General features: G+C 41.7%; 1 protein-coding gene across 4 annotated transcripts; it reads right to left on the bottom strand.

Moving 5' to 3' along the window:
* Positions 1-2,397: 2,397 nt before the first annotated feature.
* LOC118430311 (zinc finger protein 236-like) lies at positions 2,398-21,023 on the bottom strand. 4 transcript variants are annotated; one of them, XM_035841080.1, is made up of 6 exons: positions 20,827-21,018; positions 19,886-20,033; positions 5,590-7,165; positions 4,923-5,129; positions 3,732-4,147; positions 2,398-2,585 (listed from the first exon to the last, which is right to left on the bottom strand). In XM_035841080.1, the coding sequence occupies exons 1-6, from the start codon at positions 20,875-20,877 to the stop codon at positions 2,458-2,460; spliced, it is 2,526 nt and encodes an 841-aa protein (XP_035696973.1). In that variant the 5' UTR covers positions 20,878-21,018; the 3' UTR covers positions 2,398-2,457. The 4 variants fall into 4 exon arrangements, with proteins under 4 accessions (XP_035696973.1, XP_035696972.1, XP_035696970.1 ...); XM_035841079.1 differs by lacking the exon at positions 2,398-2,585 and having other exon boundaries at positions 2,667-4,147; XM_035841077.1 differs by lacking the exons at positions 2,398-2,585; positions 3,732-4,147; positions 4,923-5,129; positions 5,590-7,165 and adding exons at positions 10,598-13,626; positions 16,062-16,097 and having other exon boundaries at positions 20,827-21,023.
* Between the last annotated feature and the right edge of the window lie 28 nt (positions 21,024-21,051).

Here is a 21,051-nt window from a genome sequence, read left to right as displayed (position 1 = left end):
GACATTTGCCAAATATGATAACTTGCTAGAGAAGTTCCAGGCTATTTCCCCCTTCTTTTGCCAAATTCTATTAATAATTAGTATTATCCATACTCTCGTTGAAGGGCTTGATGGGAGCTAGCCTTTCTGAAGTGGTTCTTCTTTAATCTCCAAGCAGATCTTGCATGGCATAAGACAGTATCATAAGCTGGGGAAGGAAACGGCCACGTAAAGGCCAATTCGCGTTGACAATTTACTCCTCTGTCGGCTAAACTCAATCCCCAGCTTACGATTCTGTCTTATGCCACCCAAGATCTGTTTGGAGATTAGTTCTTCTTATTATTACAAGGAATGAAGTAGTCGTTGCTTTTTTGCCGAACAGCCGACGTGTACAGAGCAGTAAACAATCTTATGGCTTTTCTTCCAATATTTCTTTGTTTGTCTGAAGATTATCAGGGAAACACGAGTAGTCCGGCGATTGAGTCCTGATCGCCAAAGCATTAAGTGTCTGATTCATGACTAAAACATCACAGTCCTTACTAGTGTACACCACTCTACATACAGTTTATACTTGATCATGCCTAACTAATCTGGTTATCTGAACAAGAGTTGTTCACGTTCATGGGTTCCCACTGAGCCGGGTGAGCTGTGTTTCAGCCTGCGGGAAGCCTGAGTTCGTGACCCGGGGGAAGCTGGTGGGAGGCCGGCCGGCCAGGCGCGGTGCGTGGCCATGGATGGCCATGCTGCACAGGACACCCAGGGGGCCGTTCTGTGGAGGAACACTTCTGGGTACGAAGTAACAAAGTCTTATGTCACTTTATGTGGAAGCACACATTTCTCTTATGAAAATGATAAAAAAAACACGTTTTTTAGCATGTTGCGTCAAAATGTTGGACCCAACCATCTACTTTCACAGCAAACTTCCAATTGGTGAGCTTTTGTAAGGAAAGGTGCAGTCTCACTGCACTTGGGGCACTGGTACGGCACTACGGGGTTGAACGTTCACCGCGTGTTATTTTCGTGATTCTTTATAATTTAGATATTGCGTAATACATAAAAGTATGACTAAGAAGACAAAAAGTTTATAAATACACAAAACGGAAGAAAATTCGTTCTTTATCTCTGAAATTCGTTGAGTCATCTACGAACCCGCAGTGCCGCACCGGTGCGAGTCCACCTTAAGTCAGCTGTATATCCTAGGTTAATGGCACTAGGTGATTCCATTAACTTCCTTACGACAATCATCAGTGACAGCGTACATTTAAAAAACCGTACCCCTCCATACCTATGCCTTGTTTCAGGGGACCAGTGGGTTCTGACGGCGGCGCACTGCTTGGTTAATCCGGTCACGTCTGATCCCATTCTGAAGGACTCCTTCAGCGTAAAACTAGGTAGATACAACCTGTGCATACCTAGCTCTTGTTCAAGCCAAGGTACCATGCCAGATCAACATAGTTCTTGAATGAGAAGCTAATATGTGCATGATTCTATGTTTTCTAAAGGTACATAAAAATATATGTTCTTCAATGCCAAGGTGGGTCTACACGCCCTAGCTCAAACTTTTACCGAGTTGTCGTCCAGTTATCTTCGTTTTGTGTTGATTGGCGACTGCAGGTGCACAATGCAAAACTACTATTTTTACGCGTTTTTGTATCAGGTAAACACAAGGCACGAGACAAAGACACGACTGAACAGACGGTGCAGGTAGCACGAATTGTCGTCCATCCAGCGTTCAACTTTACAACATTCCTCTCTGACATAGGTAAGTATTGATGAGTAAGTTCTAGCCTCATTTGACTCTTGCTATACTTTTTCCAAACTAAAAGATAAACGTAAAATGTCATTATACATGTACATTATGAATGATTAACGTTTGAAGTCCGCCGACTAGGAAATAGTCCTTGCTGAATAGACGATTCAGTACTACCTGTCTTTATTAAGAGTTTTGGTGATGATACCAATCCATTTACTGACCAGATATTCTTTTTTCAGCCCTTTTGAAGTTGGAGAGTCCAGCTCGACTGAACCCGTATGTGTCACCAATATGTCTACTAAGCGAAGAAGCGGCGACCACTACTTTTGCACCGGACAGGGAAGGCGTGGTGACAGGATGGGGGCACACGGACCAAGGCTTCATCGCCAACGAGCTCAGAGAGGTACCGAATGATTCAATCGTTTTCATTGACAAACTTGTCTTCACGTTCACGTGACAAAAGTCAGTATTACTGAAGAAGGCTGAAGAGTCAGTTGAATATATAGTGAGTGACGTACTGTGTTGTCGAAAGTTTAATGATAATAAGTATTGAACGGAGTTGAGCTACAATGCTTCCCACGACGAGTCGACCACTTTGTTGTAGATGTGGAGCATATTGCAGTCGAAAGACATTCTCGTCAACATAAGCACTTTGTCGCCTACAGGTTTTCCTACCCCTTGTCGACACCAACACTTGCAACAAGACCTACGACTTCACCGTGACGTCAGACATGATCTGTGCGGGGTTCCAGGCGGGAGGAAAGGACGCGTGTCGGGGGGATAGCGGGGGACCGCTGGCCTTCTTTCAGAGAACTGAGGAGACGTGGATCCAGGGAGGGGTTGTGTCGTGGGGCTGGGGGTGTGGGAGGAAGAACAGATATGGTGTCTACACAAACATCATACACTATCTGCCATGGATTCACGACGTAATGTCTGGTGTTGCATAAAATTAGTTTTAATCATTTTTGACGGCAGATAACAAAAAGTCGAATCACATTCAATGCAAGTTTCATTATCAGGATGGCAAGTCGACTTAAAAGAATGCTTGTAGTTAGATGTGCATTCCTCAGTATGGACGTGCGATGCACATGTCTGAAACAGATACAGGAAGAAAAGTCGAATATGTAGTAATATGCATGAAATGCTTTACCACTCACTACTAGGTCAACACATGTACACAGCACCTGCTTATATGCACTGCATTATTGATGTATTGCATTGAAGATTTATTCTCACCATTCCTAAAATATAAGTGACTATTCTTCAGTACTTTTAAGGACTTAAAGACAACCTGCATATTGTATTATTGTATTAATTGAATAAATAGTGATATTTCATGAGAAAAGTGAAGAGCACATTCAGTAATGTTCAAAGATGCTTATAATATTGCAATAAAGCCTTATGTTGCTATCATTTGTGTCACACCATGCTGACATTATCTGAAAGTTTAGGCAAAGATATGTAATGTAGTGTGTGTTCTTAACATTTACTGGGTAGTTAACATTATTGTCTAAAAGCATTTGAAGGACAGTGCTAACAGTTTGTCCCCAACCTTACCAACTTGAAGGACAGATTTGTTCAAGGCCATGTTCAAATCAGCCTCTCCATCTGTAGCCCCTCTACCAGTTGGCCTTTTAAAAATCTATTTTTTTTATTTTGACATGTACTTGCAAGATCTTGTCTATCACCACCTTGGTTGTGGCCCCATATTACTTGTGTTATCCCAAGATTTTCTTTCACTAACTTCCCAAGAAGAAATTTCCACTTTCATTTAGTTTAAATCATTTATGATTAATTACTGGGTACCAATGATTAACCTCTGTACAGTCCCATCAATGTTCTGAAAGTGCTTCAAATGGCATAAAGTTGTACTCAAGAGGATCCCAACTTGCAGAGGAATTATGAGCCTCTACATTGTGAATCTGGTCAGGCCCCTCTACAGGCTGGTTACCAGAGGAACCTGGCTGACTGCAGTCAATATTGCTGGCGTCTGGCTTACCAACAGTTTCATGAGAAGCACAAGCTGAAGTGACACCCTCTGACTGTGATGCTGTGCCTTGTGTCACATCTTCAAGTTCTTTGTTGCTGTCTTCCTCTGAGGTTGAGCATCCTATTTGTTCGTCACCTTTTTGAGAGAAACTTTGTTGTACTGACTCAATGCTGCCATCATCACTGGTAAGGTTACCCCTGCTCATATTTGACATTTGGCTATCACTGCTGTAATCTCTATGTTCATCATATGCCTGCTGGTAACCCAAGCCGTGCGTAACGTTTTCACTGCACTCCCCCATCCACAGGTTGTCAGACTGTTGTTGAGAAGTTCCGGATCCCCTCTTTATCCTTTTGCTGATTCTGTCACTCTCCCGCCATGCCTGTTTCTGCTCCTCTGTGGCCATCTCCCTTTTCTGTCTTTTCCTATACAACATAGATATGGCAAAGTGTTGTCAATTATTGGAATGTTATCAAAACATGGATATTACACATTATGTCATACCTGCGACGCGAAAACGTTCGATACGGGTGTTCCGGACCGGGCCGTACGCTTCCGTATCGCACAGGTTCGAAAGGCGTATCACACAGGCTCCATTTGAGTGAATCGAACTGTTTAGAGCGGGCCGAATACGGCTCGATTGGCAATTCGAATACCTGATTCGGACGTTGGAACATTACTGTTGCAACACTTTTGGTTCTAGGGTACCAAATTTGTTCAACTTCTGGCGCATTTCGCATCAAAACATCGGTTTTCTCAGGTGGGTATGACATAAATAAAATACAACACGGTGTATTCCGCATCACCCTCGGTCTCAGCCCTCCTGCGGGGCAGATCCGACCTGCGGTCGGGCTGATACCTTGGGTGATACGGAATACACCATGTTGTATTCTATATTCATAGTACAATGCTAAACTTTCTTCCAAGACAAAAGTCAAATTTTCATTAACATGCGATCTTGCAGATACATGTTGTCAGATCACATTTTTGGCTTGGAGGCATTGAAACCATACGCAATGACAGAGGACTAGGGTCAAAATCGACCTGGGGAAGTCGACCTGGGCAAGTCGACCTCTGGTCAATGCAATTGGAGTTTCTCTGAACACCACTCTACCTGACCATCACATCATCACCCTCTGGCTAGAAATCACTACAACAAAGGACTCATCATCACAGGTGTAACACAAAAGCATGATTTACCTGAGTCTCTCCCTATCTTTGATCCTTTCCCTTTCTTCAGCACTCATCTCCATTCTTTTCAGCCTGGTCCTGATCCTGTTTCTCTCCTTCTCTCTCTCCCGTTCCTCCTCTGTCTGTGTCATCCTTTTCCACCTCATCCTCAGCCTGCCCTTTTCCTTCTCAAGCTCCTTCTCAGCTGGTGATGCTGTCTGTCTCTTAAGAGCCATCCTATACAGGAACAAAATTACTCAATAGTATACCAAATCATGTTCTCCTTTCTTTTTCTGAAATGGAGGAATTATAAGGCAGTGTACAAGCATGGACAATAGACCAAAATGAAATGTCATTTTCTCTTTTCCTTTTCTGAAATCCAGGAATTAAATATGTCAGTGTACATGCATGGACAATACACAAAATTGAAATGTCATTTTTCTCTTTTCTTTTTTATGAAATCCAGGAATCAAACACAAGAGTGTCTAAGAATCAATAACATTATGACTAGACTTAAAGATGAGTCTAACCTTCCCCTCTCTAACTTTCATTGTTCTAAGACCATCTCCTATCAGTAAATTTGCAATCAGACAACTGGGATCACTTTAAATATGACAAATACATCAAATTGTCATGCTGACAAAGAGGAATTCTACTTCTAGCAAAAAAATGTTGCCATTCAACAGGACTGCCGTACCTTAGTTTTGCTATCTCCCTCTCCTTCTCCATGTCCTGTGTGGGTGCTATCAGCATCCTCAGCATGTTTCGTATTTTCACCCTTTCCCTCCTGATGGCCAGATGTATCTCTGGACAGTCCTGTCCTTCCGCCAAGGCTATCAGCCACCTCGCCTTCTGTATCACCTCCACAAGGGCAGCTACTTCTTCAGAAAGCGTTCTGGAGTGCTGTTGTGCATTTGCGTGCACTGATGAGTGAAGAACGTTGGGGCGATCTGATACATGCTGATTTTCAGCTGAATCTCTGATGTTATCAGCACAGTCTACTACTTCTTGTTTCACGAGTACACTACTGCTGGTGTCAACATTAAGTGTTCTGGAGTGCTGTTGTGCATTTGTACACACTGATGAGTGAAGAACATTGGGGCGATCTGATACATGCTTATTTTCAGCTGAATCTCTGATGTTATCAGCACAGTCTATTACTTCTTGTTTCACACTTACGTTACTGCTGGAGTGAACATCAGAACTGTTCTCAAGAGAAGAAGCATTGTCACTATTCTTCATCTCCAGGTGCTTTGACTTTTCCATTACCTCAGCACAGTCTACTACTTCTTGTTTCACAGTTACATCCCTGTTGGTATCAACATCAGAACTGATCTCAAGAGGAGAAGTATTGTGACTATTCTTCACCTCCAGTTCCTCTGACTTATCCATTACCCCTGCATGACTTGTGTCTCCCAGCGAGGAAGGCCCTGGCTGATGCTCAGACTGTGTGCATGGTGAGGAGGATGCAGTGTCTGTGGTCTCCTGTACGTCACCTCCAGCTGTGCAGTCTTCCAGTGCTTTTTGATATACCCTGACATCATTGCTCAAGTCGCCAACAGAACTATTCATCGTCTTCAAAATAATCTCGTGAATCCTTGTAATTTCTGCATCTGTGACTACATGAGCACCTAGCATGAAGGTCAACAGGTTTTGCACAGAATTGAATGTATCTGAGATAGTACCAGTCTTAAAGGTGGGCTCTTCTGTAGAGGCTTGTACTGTATCCTGTACTGGGCCCTGATCTGATGTGCAGTTCTGATCAGAATCTGGGGGCAACCCTACCAGCATTGCTTCTATACCCGAGTACAACTTGTCAAATAACCTGTACCGTACAGCTTTCACTTCCCTGTCTTCTCTTTTCCTGAGTTTGTCTCTCTCCCTCCATAATGCCCGCTGTTCCTCGGTGGCATTTTGCCTGTACATCAATTTCTGCACCCTATTTTTCTCACGGACCTCCAAGTCATCATTTGATGCACTTCTCCTCATCTGTTTTGTCAGCCTGTCTTTTTCTCTTGCCTGTGCTTTCTTCTCCTCAGACATGCACATTCTCCTTTGCCTTGCTTGTAACTTCTGCTTCTCCCTTATCTTTGCTTTCTCCTCTTCTGTGAGGTTTTTACGTTTTTCTTGCATGCGGATCCGGTTCCTCTCCCTCCTGAAGGCATCAGTGGGTACCACTGCAGTGTGTGTCTTCTCCACATGTTCCTGGAGGAGGCTGGGGGACTCGTGCAGGCTCTGACAGTACTCACACACAAACTGGACTGGGTAGGAACCTGGAAGGAGATGGATGTCAAGTCAGGTACAGACAACAAGAAGGAAGGAAAGAATAAAAGTGGCTAGCACAATTGGGGCACTTACTTTTACTCCAACTTTGAGCCTTCTCATTCCAGCGATACATCTGTGGTCACATCTTGTGATAATTTTCCTGAAAAATTATCCATATTCTGCTAGTTACCCCTTTCTCCACTACTACAAATGTCAACTCAAAAGTTTTAAAAGTCCTCTGCCTCCTAAAGAATTTGGATTTCAGTCAACATGCACAAATCCATGTACATGTACTTGTTTCTAAACAATACGTGGTCAGAAATCCTTATGAAACCCTTCCTTTAATTAGGTAGGAAAGAACATACAAATATGAAAGACCATACAGCAGAATATAAGAACAAATGACACATTTTATTAAAGACTGAAAATGATCAGGGAAAATTTACCATTTTCTGAGAGTTTTGCATCTATATGTACAAGCAGAAATACAAAACCAATCATACTAATTTAGCACTGCATCTATAGGCATTGCTACTTTTATGTCAGAATGATTTTGCTTAAAAAAGTAGTATGCATAGTCCTCATAAATTGCAATTATAAACGTGAATATTGTTGTCAGAATGTTTGAATTGGTAAGTATTTACATCTTTCCAAACAAATTTTACACTGGTATAACTTGCAAGAACTGTTTTGCTAATAGTACTTCCTGAAAAATTCCTTCAACGGCCTACTTTACAGTCCTTACAAATGTACGCCCCTAGCCAAATATGGATATTTCCTTTATCATCATTATCATAGGAGCCATTATCTGATGTAGAAGACATTGTGACAATGCTATATGATATGGCTCTCATCTTGCAGCTCTTTCCCTATGGGCTTACAGTGACTTGGTCGTTAGTAGCAACTAATGTTAATGAGACATGACACTGAAATTGTACTTAGTATTTCAGCACTTAAATAGTACCACAACACATCATTATCAACCAACTATAACATTGCTTTCCATTAACAGCAATTACGTTTCAGTTATGTAAAAGCACAGTTCTGTTTCAGTTAACTCTCAGTATTTAAGGCTTGGAATTGTAACATATTCTGTGAAGGGTCGTGGTCTCTGCCTTCATGCGTCCTTTGGCTTGCCTGCACACTTTGTAACACGGACGGCCCTAACCCTTTGTCACCTCCCAATGCACCGGCTTCACAGTCTGCTTGTTGCTCTTCAGGTAAGTAGATGTCATACTTATTCCCTGTGGACATGGTGTCTTCACTGGTATTGCTTTCAGAGTCCTCCCAGTTCCTCAGAGCTGCCATTAAATCCTCGGCTATTGTTCCACCACAGTGCTTGGCATCACTACTACCCTGCCCATGTGATTTCAGGTAAGATTGGGCCAGTCTTCTCTGCCGTGCGTGTATCCTGGCCTTCTCTCTCATTGTCTCTCGTTCTGCCTCCGTCATGTTCTCACGTTTTTGCTTCATTCGAATCCTGGCTTTTTCCTTCATCTTTTCCTTCTCTGGTTCAGGCATTGTGGCCGTTTTCAATCTTTTCGCCAGCCGAGCCTTTTCTCGTACCTTGTTTCTTTCCTCCTCTGTCATCGTCATCCTCTTCTTTCTCATGTACACTCTTGCTCGTTCCCTTTCTTTCTCCTTCTTCTCTTGGGCCAGGTTGTGAAATTTATCTCTTTTTGCTAACCGAGCCTTTTCCCTGATCGCCTCTCTCTCCTCTTCGGTCATGTTGTTTCGTTTTTCTCTCATCCTCTCTCGCGACTTTTTCCTCCTCTCCTCTAACGACATTGTCTTTTTCTTTCTCCTGCCAAACCCAGTTTTTCCCCAGTATCCTGGACTGGAGAGGACCACTGTGTGCTGTTCCTCCACATGTGCTGCCAGGCTGGAGGGTGATTCAAACAAGCTTCGGCAGTGTTCGCAGACAAACCATGAATCGTCACTGCAATCTGAAATGAGAGGAGGCCTACATAACTAATATGACATAAGGCTTTTGCTGTCCATTCAATACTCAGCCTATCCCACTGTCTTGATATCCCTACAACTTTTGGAAACAGAGCTTCAGTTTGAGCTAATTATGATCTAAAAGGATTTTACCTGGATACTATGCAATGTAAGAAACCTACCAACAGTTAGATTTTAACTAATAGTCTTATGTATCATTTTGTCTCAGGATGCCAATTATAAGAGCACTCCTTATGTACCATATTTCATTCTAACGCTACTTATCAGGTATACAGAAGTTGCCCCATACAAAGCCTTGTTATGGGCAAGTACAAAAAGAACATCAAGAGGTCTGTGTTGGTAGAGGTAGTTTCTAATCTTTCTACTGAATTATAAGTATAGCATCTTTTTCTCCAAAAAAAGCATTTTCTAGGCCTGACCTAGGGAAAGAAAGAAAAGTTTTGACTTCTTTATTTATAACATGTCCCCTGTTGAATGCTGTGTACATATATAGAAATCACCTAATATACAGAAATGTTCAGTCTGGTTGTCTCAGGGCAAAGATAGCAATGATTACACAAACCCATTTTAAATTTTGTACACTGTTTATTGACAATGGTGCATAGATACTTTTCTAACTGATCTGTTACTATAGTATATATTCATATGGTGAGCATCTGAACTAGAGTCCATTCCAAGACACCATGAGGGTTTTTAGGCGATATTTATAATTAGTCTGAATTATTTTGAATAAAAGAATATCTGAGCCACAATAATTAGATTATTTTAAAAAAATTGACTGAGAAAATACTCATATATTTGAATTCCTTTGAATATTTTAGAAACATTTTGAAAGTAACTGTACAAAAATATCTTTATTTAGAATAATTGTGAAACCTCTGTGTGATTATTTCACATTTACAAATATTTACAAAAAATGGTAAACCTGGCCAAATGGTTAAATTAGTTTATTGCCCCCATAAAACTAAGCCCTATTGTTGCATCTGTATATTTTTAGATTTTACTGCTGGGTACTGGTGGATCCTTTGTGGTGGGCCATTGTTGCATGGCACCCAGCCATACTTTGCAAGGATGTGTGAATTGCTATCTTCCCAGCCCACTCAACCATTTACAAAAAATGGTAGAAAATGGTAAATAATGGTAGAATGTTGTTATCATTATTTAGAAACCATTAGAAGTATCCAATTCCACACGATGAATATTTCCAAAGTTTTACAGGACCAGGGAAATATTTATAAAGTTGAAACAGTGTTACAAATATTTCTGAAGTATCAAATGTCCTAGACATATAATTACAAAACATTCAAATCAATTCTAAACAATGGCCACAAACATCCGCATGGTGTCTTGGAATGGACTCTATGCCAGTGTCTTTGATTATTCAAGTTAAGTACAGACATCAGTAAACTAAGGAACACAGGATAATAGTGCCTTCTGTGAGGACACAATGAAAAAAGATGTCTGAATCTTGGCTTGGCTTCTGGTCAAGATCATTTCATATCATTTACTGACATGTAACTAGTACAATGTATCATATAATGCTGATACAGTGTACAAGAACACTGTATCTTGATTTGCAACATTTCACAGTTTTGTTGGTAATGTGACCATTTAATTAGTTATGTGATTAACCTCATTCAGTCATAAGTCTTTCATTGTACTGCACATGGTAGGCAAAGCTATCAACACTACAGGTATGCTTGCAAAAACTGCAATGGTGCTCAACATTAAATCCAACTCCAGAGTCCACATAACAAAGCATGTCTGATATCTATGTCTGATTTTATACATGTGCATTATTACATTAGTGTTAGCACAATTTCTATTGGCTGTATTAGAAGTTGTTCAATGTGACAAGTAGTGCATAGATGTAGAGTATAAACCATATCTACTTTTATTAGGCCCACTCGCTTTTAGTTTACAGTTTCTTTAATTTCTGTCATTTGTAGGTCCTTCTCTTTTTCTTCAGTTCCATTGTCCTCTATTCTCCCACTTCACACAGCTCCTACATTATTCTGGGTCAAATGTGAGAGTTTGTGCCGCTGAAGTCCGGCCGATGACAGGAACTTCTTGCCACAGACATTGCAGGACATCGTACCAGACAGTATGAGTTTGGTTTGGCTTGTTAGCTTTTTTCTGGATGAACTAGCACTGCATTTTGCTTGAGATGACTCAACAGAAACTGCAGAAGTATTGCCTCCAGTTAGATCCATTGGCACAATATCTTGGCCCCTTGCTTGACTGGAATTTTCTCTACTCTGATAGTATTGTCTTGATATCTGTCCATTGTTACCATCTTCTTGAGACAGACTTTCACTCTCTATACCATTCTGGTCACCAATTTTTGAACCGCCCATCAATTTAAAGATGTCCATAAAAATTCCTTTCCTTCCCTCACTGGGAATGTACTTCCCTGGGTCTAACACTCTTTCTTTTGTAGTGTACTCTTGTTTTGGATCACCTTCCTCGGAGAAATTATCTATTGCTGCTTGCAATTCTGGCTCCATAGTATCTGATTCTTTACTGTTGGCTGGAAAGGGAGTTTTTGCCTCAACACTTATCATGGAGGGATATTCTTTTGACCATGTAGAGGATTGACCAGTTAAATCATTGCCATCTTCTGTCTTTCTCCTTTTCAGTCTCCCTGTTTTCTCTACTCCTCCATCTAGAATGGTGGTGATTGGCTGTTCTTCTACTTGTGAGTTGGAGTGCGCATTTGAAGGATGGACGTCTGGAGTGGCTTCTGTGTGCATGTAGCGGTAATGGCTCTTCAGGTGGTGCTTCATGCCAAACCTCTTCTCGCATATCGGACAAACGTACCTCTGCTCGTGTGAGCGCCTGTGCCTGTCTCTCTCCTTGGCATTCTTGTACTCCTTCTCACAAACATCACACTTGTACACCTCCTCCCGATGGGTGTACTTGTGGCGGTTCAGCCCTGAGTAGGAGAGAAATTCCTTCCCGCATACAGGACAGAAGCACACAGGAATACCTATATGTACAGTAGCTGTATGCTCCCTCAGTTTACGCTGCTGGAAGCACCCAAAGTTACAAATGTCACATCTGAAGGGATAATTATCGTTATGGCCCTGCATGTGCAACTTGAAAACCTTTTTGTTCTTGAACTTCTTCCCACAGCCTTCTACTGGACATGCGATCTTGTTCTCGCAGTCTTTGCCATCTTTGTCCATGTTTTCTATCTGCTGCATGGTGACATCATTGCACTCATTGTGAGCTTTCATGTGGAGTTTGTACACCTTCTTGGCTTTGAATGTCTTTCCACACCCTTGCACAGTACACTCGTACCTGGTCTCCTTCTTCAGTTGACTTGCTATGTCTAAAACATCAGGAGTGGCAGCATCTAAACCAGCTCCATCTAATGTACTGACACTACATAAGGCATCATCTGTTTTCATTTTGTTGTTACCACCTGACTCCTGTAGTGAAGGACTGTTCTCTGTGCCACATGATGTCTCCTTTGATTTCTTACCTACAGCAAGTTTTCTTTGAAGCCGTAAACTTTTACGTCCTTTTTCCTTTACAAAATTACCATCCTTGTTATTTGACCTTCTTGCCTTTTTCTCCTTCTCTACATTTCCTTTACTAATACCCTTTGAACTTTCAACAGCTTGACTTTCATCTATGCTGGAACTTGACTTTCTGATTACTTTAGGGACTTCCTTAGGTACTTCCTTCATTGATTTGTCCCAGTCTGACTTTACCTCCTCAGCTAACTTTTTATGTACCACTTTAAGATGCGTTACTGCATGATGTTTCCAAACAAATGTAGCCGAGCAAAGTTTGCAGGCAAAACTCAGCTGGTGAGTCCTCTTGTGCTTCTCTTTGTCTTTCTTGTTTTTGTAGACTTTGTCACAGTAATCACAAGGGTACAGTTCATTTTTATGGAGAGATTCATGGTGGCGTAGACCTGTAAAAGTGACAAAGCCCTTCTTGCAGAAGCTACAGAAACAGATAGGTGTTCCAGTGTGCTTGCAAGCCATGTGCTCTTTGAGTCTCCTTTCTGTAAAACAGCCAAAGTCACAGTGCTCACAGCGGTACCTATAGTCACTCTTGTGTTCCCTCATGTGTAACGTCCACCCAGTCCGACTTTTGAAAGTTTTGTAGCCACACTCTGGCTGGTTGCAGTAGTACTTAACATTTGTGGATTCTTTGCCTTCCTCTATGTTTGATAAGCTATGCTGACTATTCTCTACTAAACTGTGGTCAACTGTCACATCATCAACATCTGTCTTCCCAATGTCTTCTGATACAAAATCATCCTGATCCTGTGTCTCATGTGAGAGTGACTTGATATGATTTTCTGTAGTGTGGCTCTTGCTATAATGTTGAGATGTACATTGGTCAGAGTCTGGCCTGTTCTTGAACATATGGTCACTGTTGTCTGCAGAGGATAAGTAGTCAGTGCTTTCCTCTGTATCAACAGGACTACAGCATACTTGTTCTCCTGCCTGTTCATCTTCTACATCAAACCATGATTCACCATGCAGCTCTGTGATTTGGAAAGAAAGAGAAAACTGTGAGAATGATGAAAGATATCAAAAGTTTTTTTTACAAGTGTCACCTGTATCTATTCAGTGCTCTTTTTCTTACTCATGATTGTACAGTAACTAGCACCAATGCCTTAAGGGACCTGACGATATTTACCGGGGGGGGAGGGCTGGTGCATAGGTGGGGGGGGCCATTGAAAAATTTTTTGAGCCGAGGGGGGGGCCATTGAAAAATTTTTTGAGCCGAGGGGGGGGCCATTGAAAAAAAATTGCCTTAGGGGCCTTGATAAATACAACCAAAATGTGCCCCTGAAATGCAGGAAATGAAGTTTCAGATGGTCAACATTTTAATTTTTCTCTGGACGTCCCTTGCGACGGCTTGCGCCTCCGGCGCACACAACACTGCGGCACTCGTTGCCATTAAAAATCTCTTCCTCTGACAGAAAATTGTCATTACATTTAGCATAGTCTACCAGCGAAATTTATCCCTCAAAATGCCGAAAATCGTGTCTCAGAGGGTCCAAACTTCATCATTTGAATGACATTTCTCCAGACCTACCTTGCGACGGCTCGTGCCATGCCCGGCGCTCGAAATCGTGGAAATACGTTGGGGCGTCGTCGCCCTCAAAACCATGTGAAGTTCTAATAGAAAGGCTATTAAACTTAGCTTAGTCTGCCAGCAAATTTTGCCCATCAAAATTTAGGAAAGATCGTTTCAGACAGTCAAGGTTTCCAAATTTTCCCGGGGGAGCATGCCCCGGACCCCCAAGGATTACGTTGATATAGTTTGCCCTCCCCATACTGAGACTGAGAAATTTTCTGCAGCCGCCTCTGTCGTGTGATTCCATGTTCGCACGAAGTTTAAGAAAACTATAGAAACTAAAATTGGTATGAATATCAATCCTACGTGCATCTGTTCTTTGTATACGGAATGGTTCCCGGACGGCAACGGGATAAAACATTACGATGTTTACTTTCGTGACAGCGGGCTCTCTGCAGCATATGACGTAATCATGGTGGCGCGAAATTTTTTTGGCAAGTTTGTAGGTTGCAATTGGTCGAAATAACTCCCGTTTTGGAAAGATTGAAGCAGTCTTGAAGCGGTGTTCGTAACGATATCGCTAAAATGTACCCAAGTCTCTTCCAACTACAACATTAATTTGTTTTCTTTTGTGTAAATTTCGTACATGTGTGGTGGAAAAGATCGCCTTGGATTACCGCCCCTCCCCGCCCGCTTTTCTCTTCGTTGATGTGGACGCATAAAATCCACATTTTTTTGCCTCACAGAATGCGGGAAATTTCGTTTTAGAGGGTCAAAAATATCAAAATTTCCCGGGTAGCATGCCCCTAACCCCCGAGACCGGTCGGGCCTTCGGCCCTCCGATCCCTGGACGGCCTTTAACAGCTAGCCGTCGGTCTGGCGGAAACGCTCAGTTTCGTGATCTTGCGTATTAAACGTTACCAGAGACTTTTTTCACGTAGATCGGAGAAGTGGTATCAGACAAGGTAAGTCTTATAACCGTTGCAGCGTGAGTGTAACAACATCAAGTGCTACATGTTTGTATATATGTCATCAAAATGAAAACTCGGCTGTTGTAAAACTTTGGGAGATAACATATGCCCCCGCAGGACTCCAACGTGCGTAATTTGTTGACGCGCGGGTCTTGACACCTCGATCGTCGTCACGTTCAAACAACGCTACCGCTATTGTTATTGCTATATTATTTAATGACAGACTATGTGTAATGGAAAAGTCAAGGAAAAATTTGGGGGGGGACCATTGAAAAATTTTTTGGGGCGGGGGGAGGGCCATAGAAAAATTTTGGGGGGCATGGGGGGGGCCATTGAAAAATTTTTTACCAGACCTATTTTGCACCAGCCCTCCCCCCCCAGTAAATAACGTCAGGTCCCTAACTGTGCAACATTCCTTATTGGGGGTGCCATGTGTATTGTAAGGGTTCATTTTGAAAAGGAGTTTGAAAGAAATTGGCAGCAATAAAACCAGTGAAGTTTGAAGGACAGCAGCCCCCATATAAGGATTGTGAGCAGGCATGGACACACTGACAAATCTTTAATCTTTTGAGCCATCTAAGCCTTCAACATGCAATACCTTGAAGTTCTAAGTTCTTCCCTGTTTCATTAAACTGACAACTTTGTTGTAAGATATTACTTACTGTAAGATATGTAGTTTCCAAGCTACCATCAACACTAAAGGTGAGTCTTATGGACATTTATCCTTGTCTGAGAACTAGAACTACTGTGAAAAAAATTACTGGAAGATGAGCAAAATTTGGGCTAGCTGAATCTACCACTTCTGTTATACAAATGGGCATGATATCACCAAATTAGTAGTCAGGTTACAAAGGTTTTCTCTACAATGTCGACTACCTTCTACATTTGACAGTTAAGAGAAAGTAAAGACTGAAACCCAGCTCACCTGCCTTAACAACAATGCTATCCTGGGGGCCGCCATCTTGAAAATACGAAATCTGATTTGATTGCTGCCCCTTCCTCGGAATCACACGATTGAGGTAAGTAGCAATAGAAATCGGTAAAAAAACTGTACAACAGCCATTAAGTTGACTAACATGGATTATACCATGGTATTAACTATTATACAAGGATTGTTCTACTAGTATGTACATGTAGGTAGTCAACACTTATACATTGTAGAAACTAGGCAGCACATGTACTCAAGGTCTCGTTCCGGTATCACTCCGCCGGTGGACACTCAAACGTAGATCCTTCCAAAATATAAATGGGGCCCAAAATCGTGTGTTTATGTAGGTGATAAATTGCCTTTTATCGCCCCCATGTCATATCGAAGGATTTGAGATGAAAGGTTGTGTATTTCTGACAGGATCGGTTGGAAAAGTTTCGGCATTCTGGCGATTCTCGGACGTGTACCTTTGTTTGTCCTGAGTAATGCGGTAAGCGGGTCACTGAAGGAAAGCCCCACTTTCTGGATAGTTTTTCTGTGCAGTTATAGATATTATAAAAATCGATCCATCGGTCAGATTTTGAGGGTATTTTTTTTATTGATTACTGGATAAGTGCTCTTGTAATAGAAATCAAAACATCTCCAGCAGAACGGTTTCTTTATTGGATTTTCGCCCATTAAAGTTGCATAATAATACGTTGTTTTCAATGAGAGAGCAAAAGTCCGGAATGAGACCTTAATAAAAATGAAAAATATTCCTTAAAAATCAACGATTTGAGCTAGGGCAAAAATTTCAAAACAATGTTTACCCAGGATTTAATCTACGATTTTTGAGGGTTCGTTACATTGCGTAACTCTATCCGTTGCCATGGTGACGGACGAGACCATATTTCGTGGGGTTGATTTACTTCTTATTTTTATTTTACCTGTATTAGAAGGATTTGCAATCATCTAGAGTTACGAAAATGCCAGAAAAAGTGCATTAGTAAGATGGAGACATATTGGAAAGCTATCTTGATCATGTAAGGCGTCTATAAAGCATTTCCCGACAAGCACATACGCACAGAATCTATAGAAATACCCCTTATATTGTAAACCTATTTTCGCGGACCACTTGTGTAAGCGTCAAATACAGATATTAGATGTCAGGCCGAAGTTGTGTCTCTTTCAATGACCCACAGAACAGCAAAACAAAGAAAAATGAGTACTGTCCGTGTTCTAGTGTCAGGGACAGCGTCCAATACAAGACAAAACGACGCGCTATGCTGTGTCAGGCACGATATTAACTCTTGTTGTATTCTGCTATTCTGCTTCTCCCATAATCGTATGTTTGAAAGTAGGTTAAACTGACTATACAACTAAACGATATGTATCCCGTACTTCGATTTTTCTGACCGAAACCTGTGTTGTTGCTTCTCTTTACCCCAACCCCCCCCCCCCCCAATCCCCGCAAACACACCCACACTTAAACTAAACATGGCCACCCGACAGGGACACAAATCCCCGCTACTCTACCCCCCCCCCTCCTTTATGAAAAAGAAAGGATAAAACCCCAGACAAAGTCTACATGACGCGAATTTCTACACTCGGACATCCGGATCGCAAAATAGTAATATTTAAGCGAATTTCTAGCCAGGGGTGATGAAAAATTGATACCTGGGCAGTATTCTAACTCTCCTTGTAAAAGTTCTTACTTTGTTCTGTGATAGGTCCCGTCCCTTAAGCTCTCCTTCCTTTGTGAGTGCTACAATTTGGTGTCAATGAGATTTCATTTACCGTTCTCCTACTCGCCAAGGGGGAAAAGCTACTTTTGGGCCAACCTGATCGCGAATTTATACGTTGAACACCGCACTATCTCAGTGAGGCATTGCCCATCCCTTCTTTAGACTGACTTCTACAGCGCGCTACCTGGACTATCAGCAGCATTTCTCTTTCTTTTCTAGACGCGGGTACCTACTTTGGCTATTGTAGAGGCTTGGCTTTACAGCTGTTCGTGATATGTGAATGTCTTTGGTTTTGGGGGCTAATTCCGATTCGATTTTTATCTAAATGCCCTTACAGTTACTCCCCCTTTCTTCCAGCAGCATACACACGTGGTTTAGTATCGAAAAAAGCCATTTCTTGCATTCTCTTCCGGTTTAGATGAAAACCAGATGGACATAGCATATCATTCTAACCCATAATGTAAAGCAAGCACTTTTAATTGCTGCTCCGACACGTCAAAATAGCAATTAAAGTTCTTTTCAAAAAATTGTACTTTTACTAGAGTTGGGTAGGGGGCGCTTCTTATATGCGGCAAGATGTGGGCGACGTTTCTTGAGGCGTTGCTAGGTAACGGTTTGACTTGAGACGGAAATATTTTCAGAGATTATTGGGGGACAAGTATTCTTTTGTTTGCCAAGACATCTTAATAATCGATGGAATTAAGGTCTCGTTCCGGTATTACTCTGCCGGTGGACACTCAAACGTAGATCCTTCCAAAATATAAATGGGGCCCAAAATCGTGTGTTTATGTAGGTGATAAATTGCCTTTTATCGCCCCCATGTCATATCGAAGGATTTGAGATGAAAGGTTGTGTATTTCTGACAGGATCGGTTGGAAAAGTTTCGGCATTCTGGCGATTCTCGGACGTGTACCTTTGTTTGTCCTGAGTAATGCGGTAAGCGGGTCACTGAAGGAAAGCCCCACTTTCTGGATAGTTTTTCTGTGCAGTTATAGATATTATAAAAATCGATCCATCGGTCAGATTTTGAGGGTATTTTTTTTATTGATTACTGGATAAGTGCTCTTGTAATAGAAATTAAAACATCTCCAGCAGAACGGTTTCTTTATTGGATTTTCGCCCATTAAAGTTGCATAATAATACGTTGTTTTCAATGAGAGAGCAAAAGTCCGGAATGAGACCTCAATAAACTCTTGGCTGTCTGCAACATGATACATGATAAAATGGCATGATAAAATTTGTCTTATGATACTAAGCTTGGACAGTTGCATTATAGTTTTATACTTATACTAGTATAATACAACAAGCCAAGTACTGGTTACTAAACTCTGTACCATTTTATGATCAGAAAGATACTAGTATGTAAATGTGGACACGGAAGTTTGCAATAGATACCAAGTGTTGTATTTTTATTAGTGGGAGCCCGGAGGTATCATTAGCATACCTGTCATATTGGTATCCCATAACAACTCTTTATCAAAATGTAATTCACTGGAAATTATGGGACATCAATAATGCATGGGACACACCAATGACACATTTTTTGAGTGAACATACTTCATATGTATGTAAATCGGCTCGTCGATGTTGGTCACCTACCTCCAAAGAAGATGTATCAGAACAGACATATAACAGTAGTTCCTCAACCAATTATAACTATTACTACAACTTGACATTCTGAAGTTGTGTGTACAGTGGGTAGATTTTAATATTGATCCTTTTTTTTAATGTTATACATGCAACTCTTCTAAAGCCCCTTTCCTCTATAGCTGAATTACTCCCAATGTACGGTGGTACACATTTTTAAAGTGCCAGTACAATGAAATTTCCTCTATCATTCGTGTAAAATTAGCAACCAGCCATGAAACAACAAAAATGACCTCAACATTACCTAGTACGGCTGATAGAGTGAATCGCCTCTATGACGTTACGACCCGTTGTGGTAAGTTGCCCCATTAAAGGACCACACAGCAGACAATAGATTTTCTAGTATATAAACATAACACATGGCTCCAGGAAAGACCAAATTTTTACATGAACGATAGAGGAAATTTCAATCAAACTCATCATTTTTACAAAAAAGGCAAGATCACTTACCGACATCACCCATGGTGTCAGGTCTGGAGGAGTCCTCTCCATCAGTGCTGGCATGGGAGGAGGCTGCTTCTGTTGTCATGGCAACCATCTCTGGGGCTTCAAACCAGGAGGCTTGACTGTCTCCTTGTGCACCCTCCACCTGCCCAGGCTATGAGGAATATGACAGATTATTTTTTTAATCATTGACATCTGAATCTAATAGATATCATTATCGCTTTAATTTGTATTTGAAGGATTTCATCATACAAGTGCCATCAATTAACAAAGCTCCAATGGATAACCTTTGGTTAATTGTTAATCAAAGCAATAGACCCACTTTGAAACTTAAAGCACACAGACGGTTCTCCAAACACGCCATGAATGTAAATCTGCACCAGTGAATAAACAGTGATAGCAACATGGCGATTCTTCAACTGGAAGACGATTCGGACCAAAAAAATGTGCCAAGTTTAGACTTTAGTTCCGAAAAAAACTAAAGGAAGATCCGAGCTAAAAGTTAGAAATTATGACTTCAAATAGTTTTGTGATCTGCATCTACAGGCTAAATCTGAAACCAACAAACAGCATGATCAGGATTTTTCCCAGCCAGGGTGTGGCTGTCTGGTGCCAGTGCAAGTGGTGTACAAACGTAAATATGGCAGACGCGTACTTCACCTCGTTTTCTTCTAGCATATCCCTACCGGCGAGGAACTCTACTTCCAACGCTAACACTAACCAGCTAGCTACATGTCCGCATGCACATGTAGTGCATGTAAATACTGCATAAGAAACAGGCGTTTAGGAGGCCTTTATTAGCTAATTCTTGAGTCAAATCGGCCACCATCATGACCTAGCTGGCGTGAACAAAAGGTGGCCTAGAATTTTTAGACGACTCCTCTCACGATCGAGTTCACGCAAGTTTCCCACGGGCCAGAAATGAACTTCGAGAATCCTATCCTTACCTTGTTCGAACCATCTTGCTCTAGACGAGCTGGAACGCCTTTCTGTCGCATTGTGAGCCGAAATTTGTCGGCAGATTGGCCGTAAAGTACAACCACAGCCACCCGCCGCGCCGCACAGACAAACACACACACTGACGAAGAGACAACGCCAAACCTCGCGGACAAGAACCTCGCGAGATTTAGCGAGACTAAGACAAGGTGCATTGGCACTTGCATTGGCTCTTT

Source organism: Branchiostoma floridae, chromosome 14 (assembly GCF_000003815.2).
Source record: "Branchiostoma floridae strain S238N-H82 chromosome 14, Bfl_VNyyK, whole genome shotgun sequence".
In the NCBI taxonomy this organism is placed as follows: Eukaryota; Metazoa; Chordata; class Leptocardii; order Amphioxiformes; family Branchiostomatidae; genus Branchiostoma; species Branchiostoma floridae.
This window is presented reverse-complemented; position numbering and strand designations above follow the sequence as displayed.

Excerpts from the sequence above, each read along its gene's own strand:
- LOC118430311 (XM_035841077.1), bottom strand. The coding sequence starts at position 20,877 with ATGCGACAGAAAGGCGTTCCAGCTCGTCTAGAGCAAGATGGTTCGAAC. Across the intron at positions 20,034-20,826 it reads AGCAAGATGGTTCGAACAAG|CCTGGGCAGGTGGAGGGTGC; the intron begins GTAAGGATAGGA and ends TATTCCTCATAG. Across the intron at positions 13,627-16,061 it reads TAGCATTGTTGTTAAGGCAG|AGCTGCATGGTGAATCATGG; the intron begins GTGAGCTGGGTT and ends TCCAAATCACAG.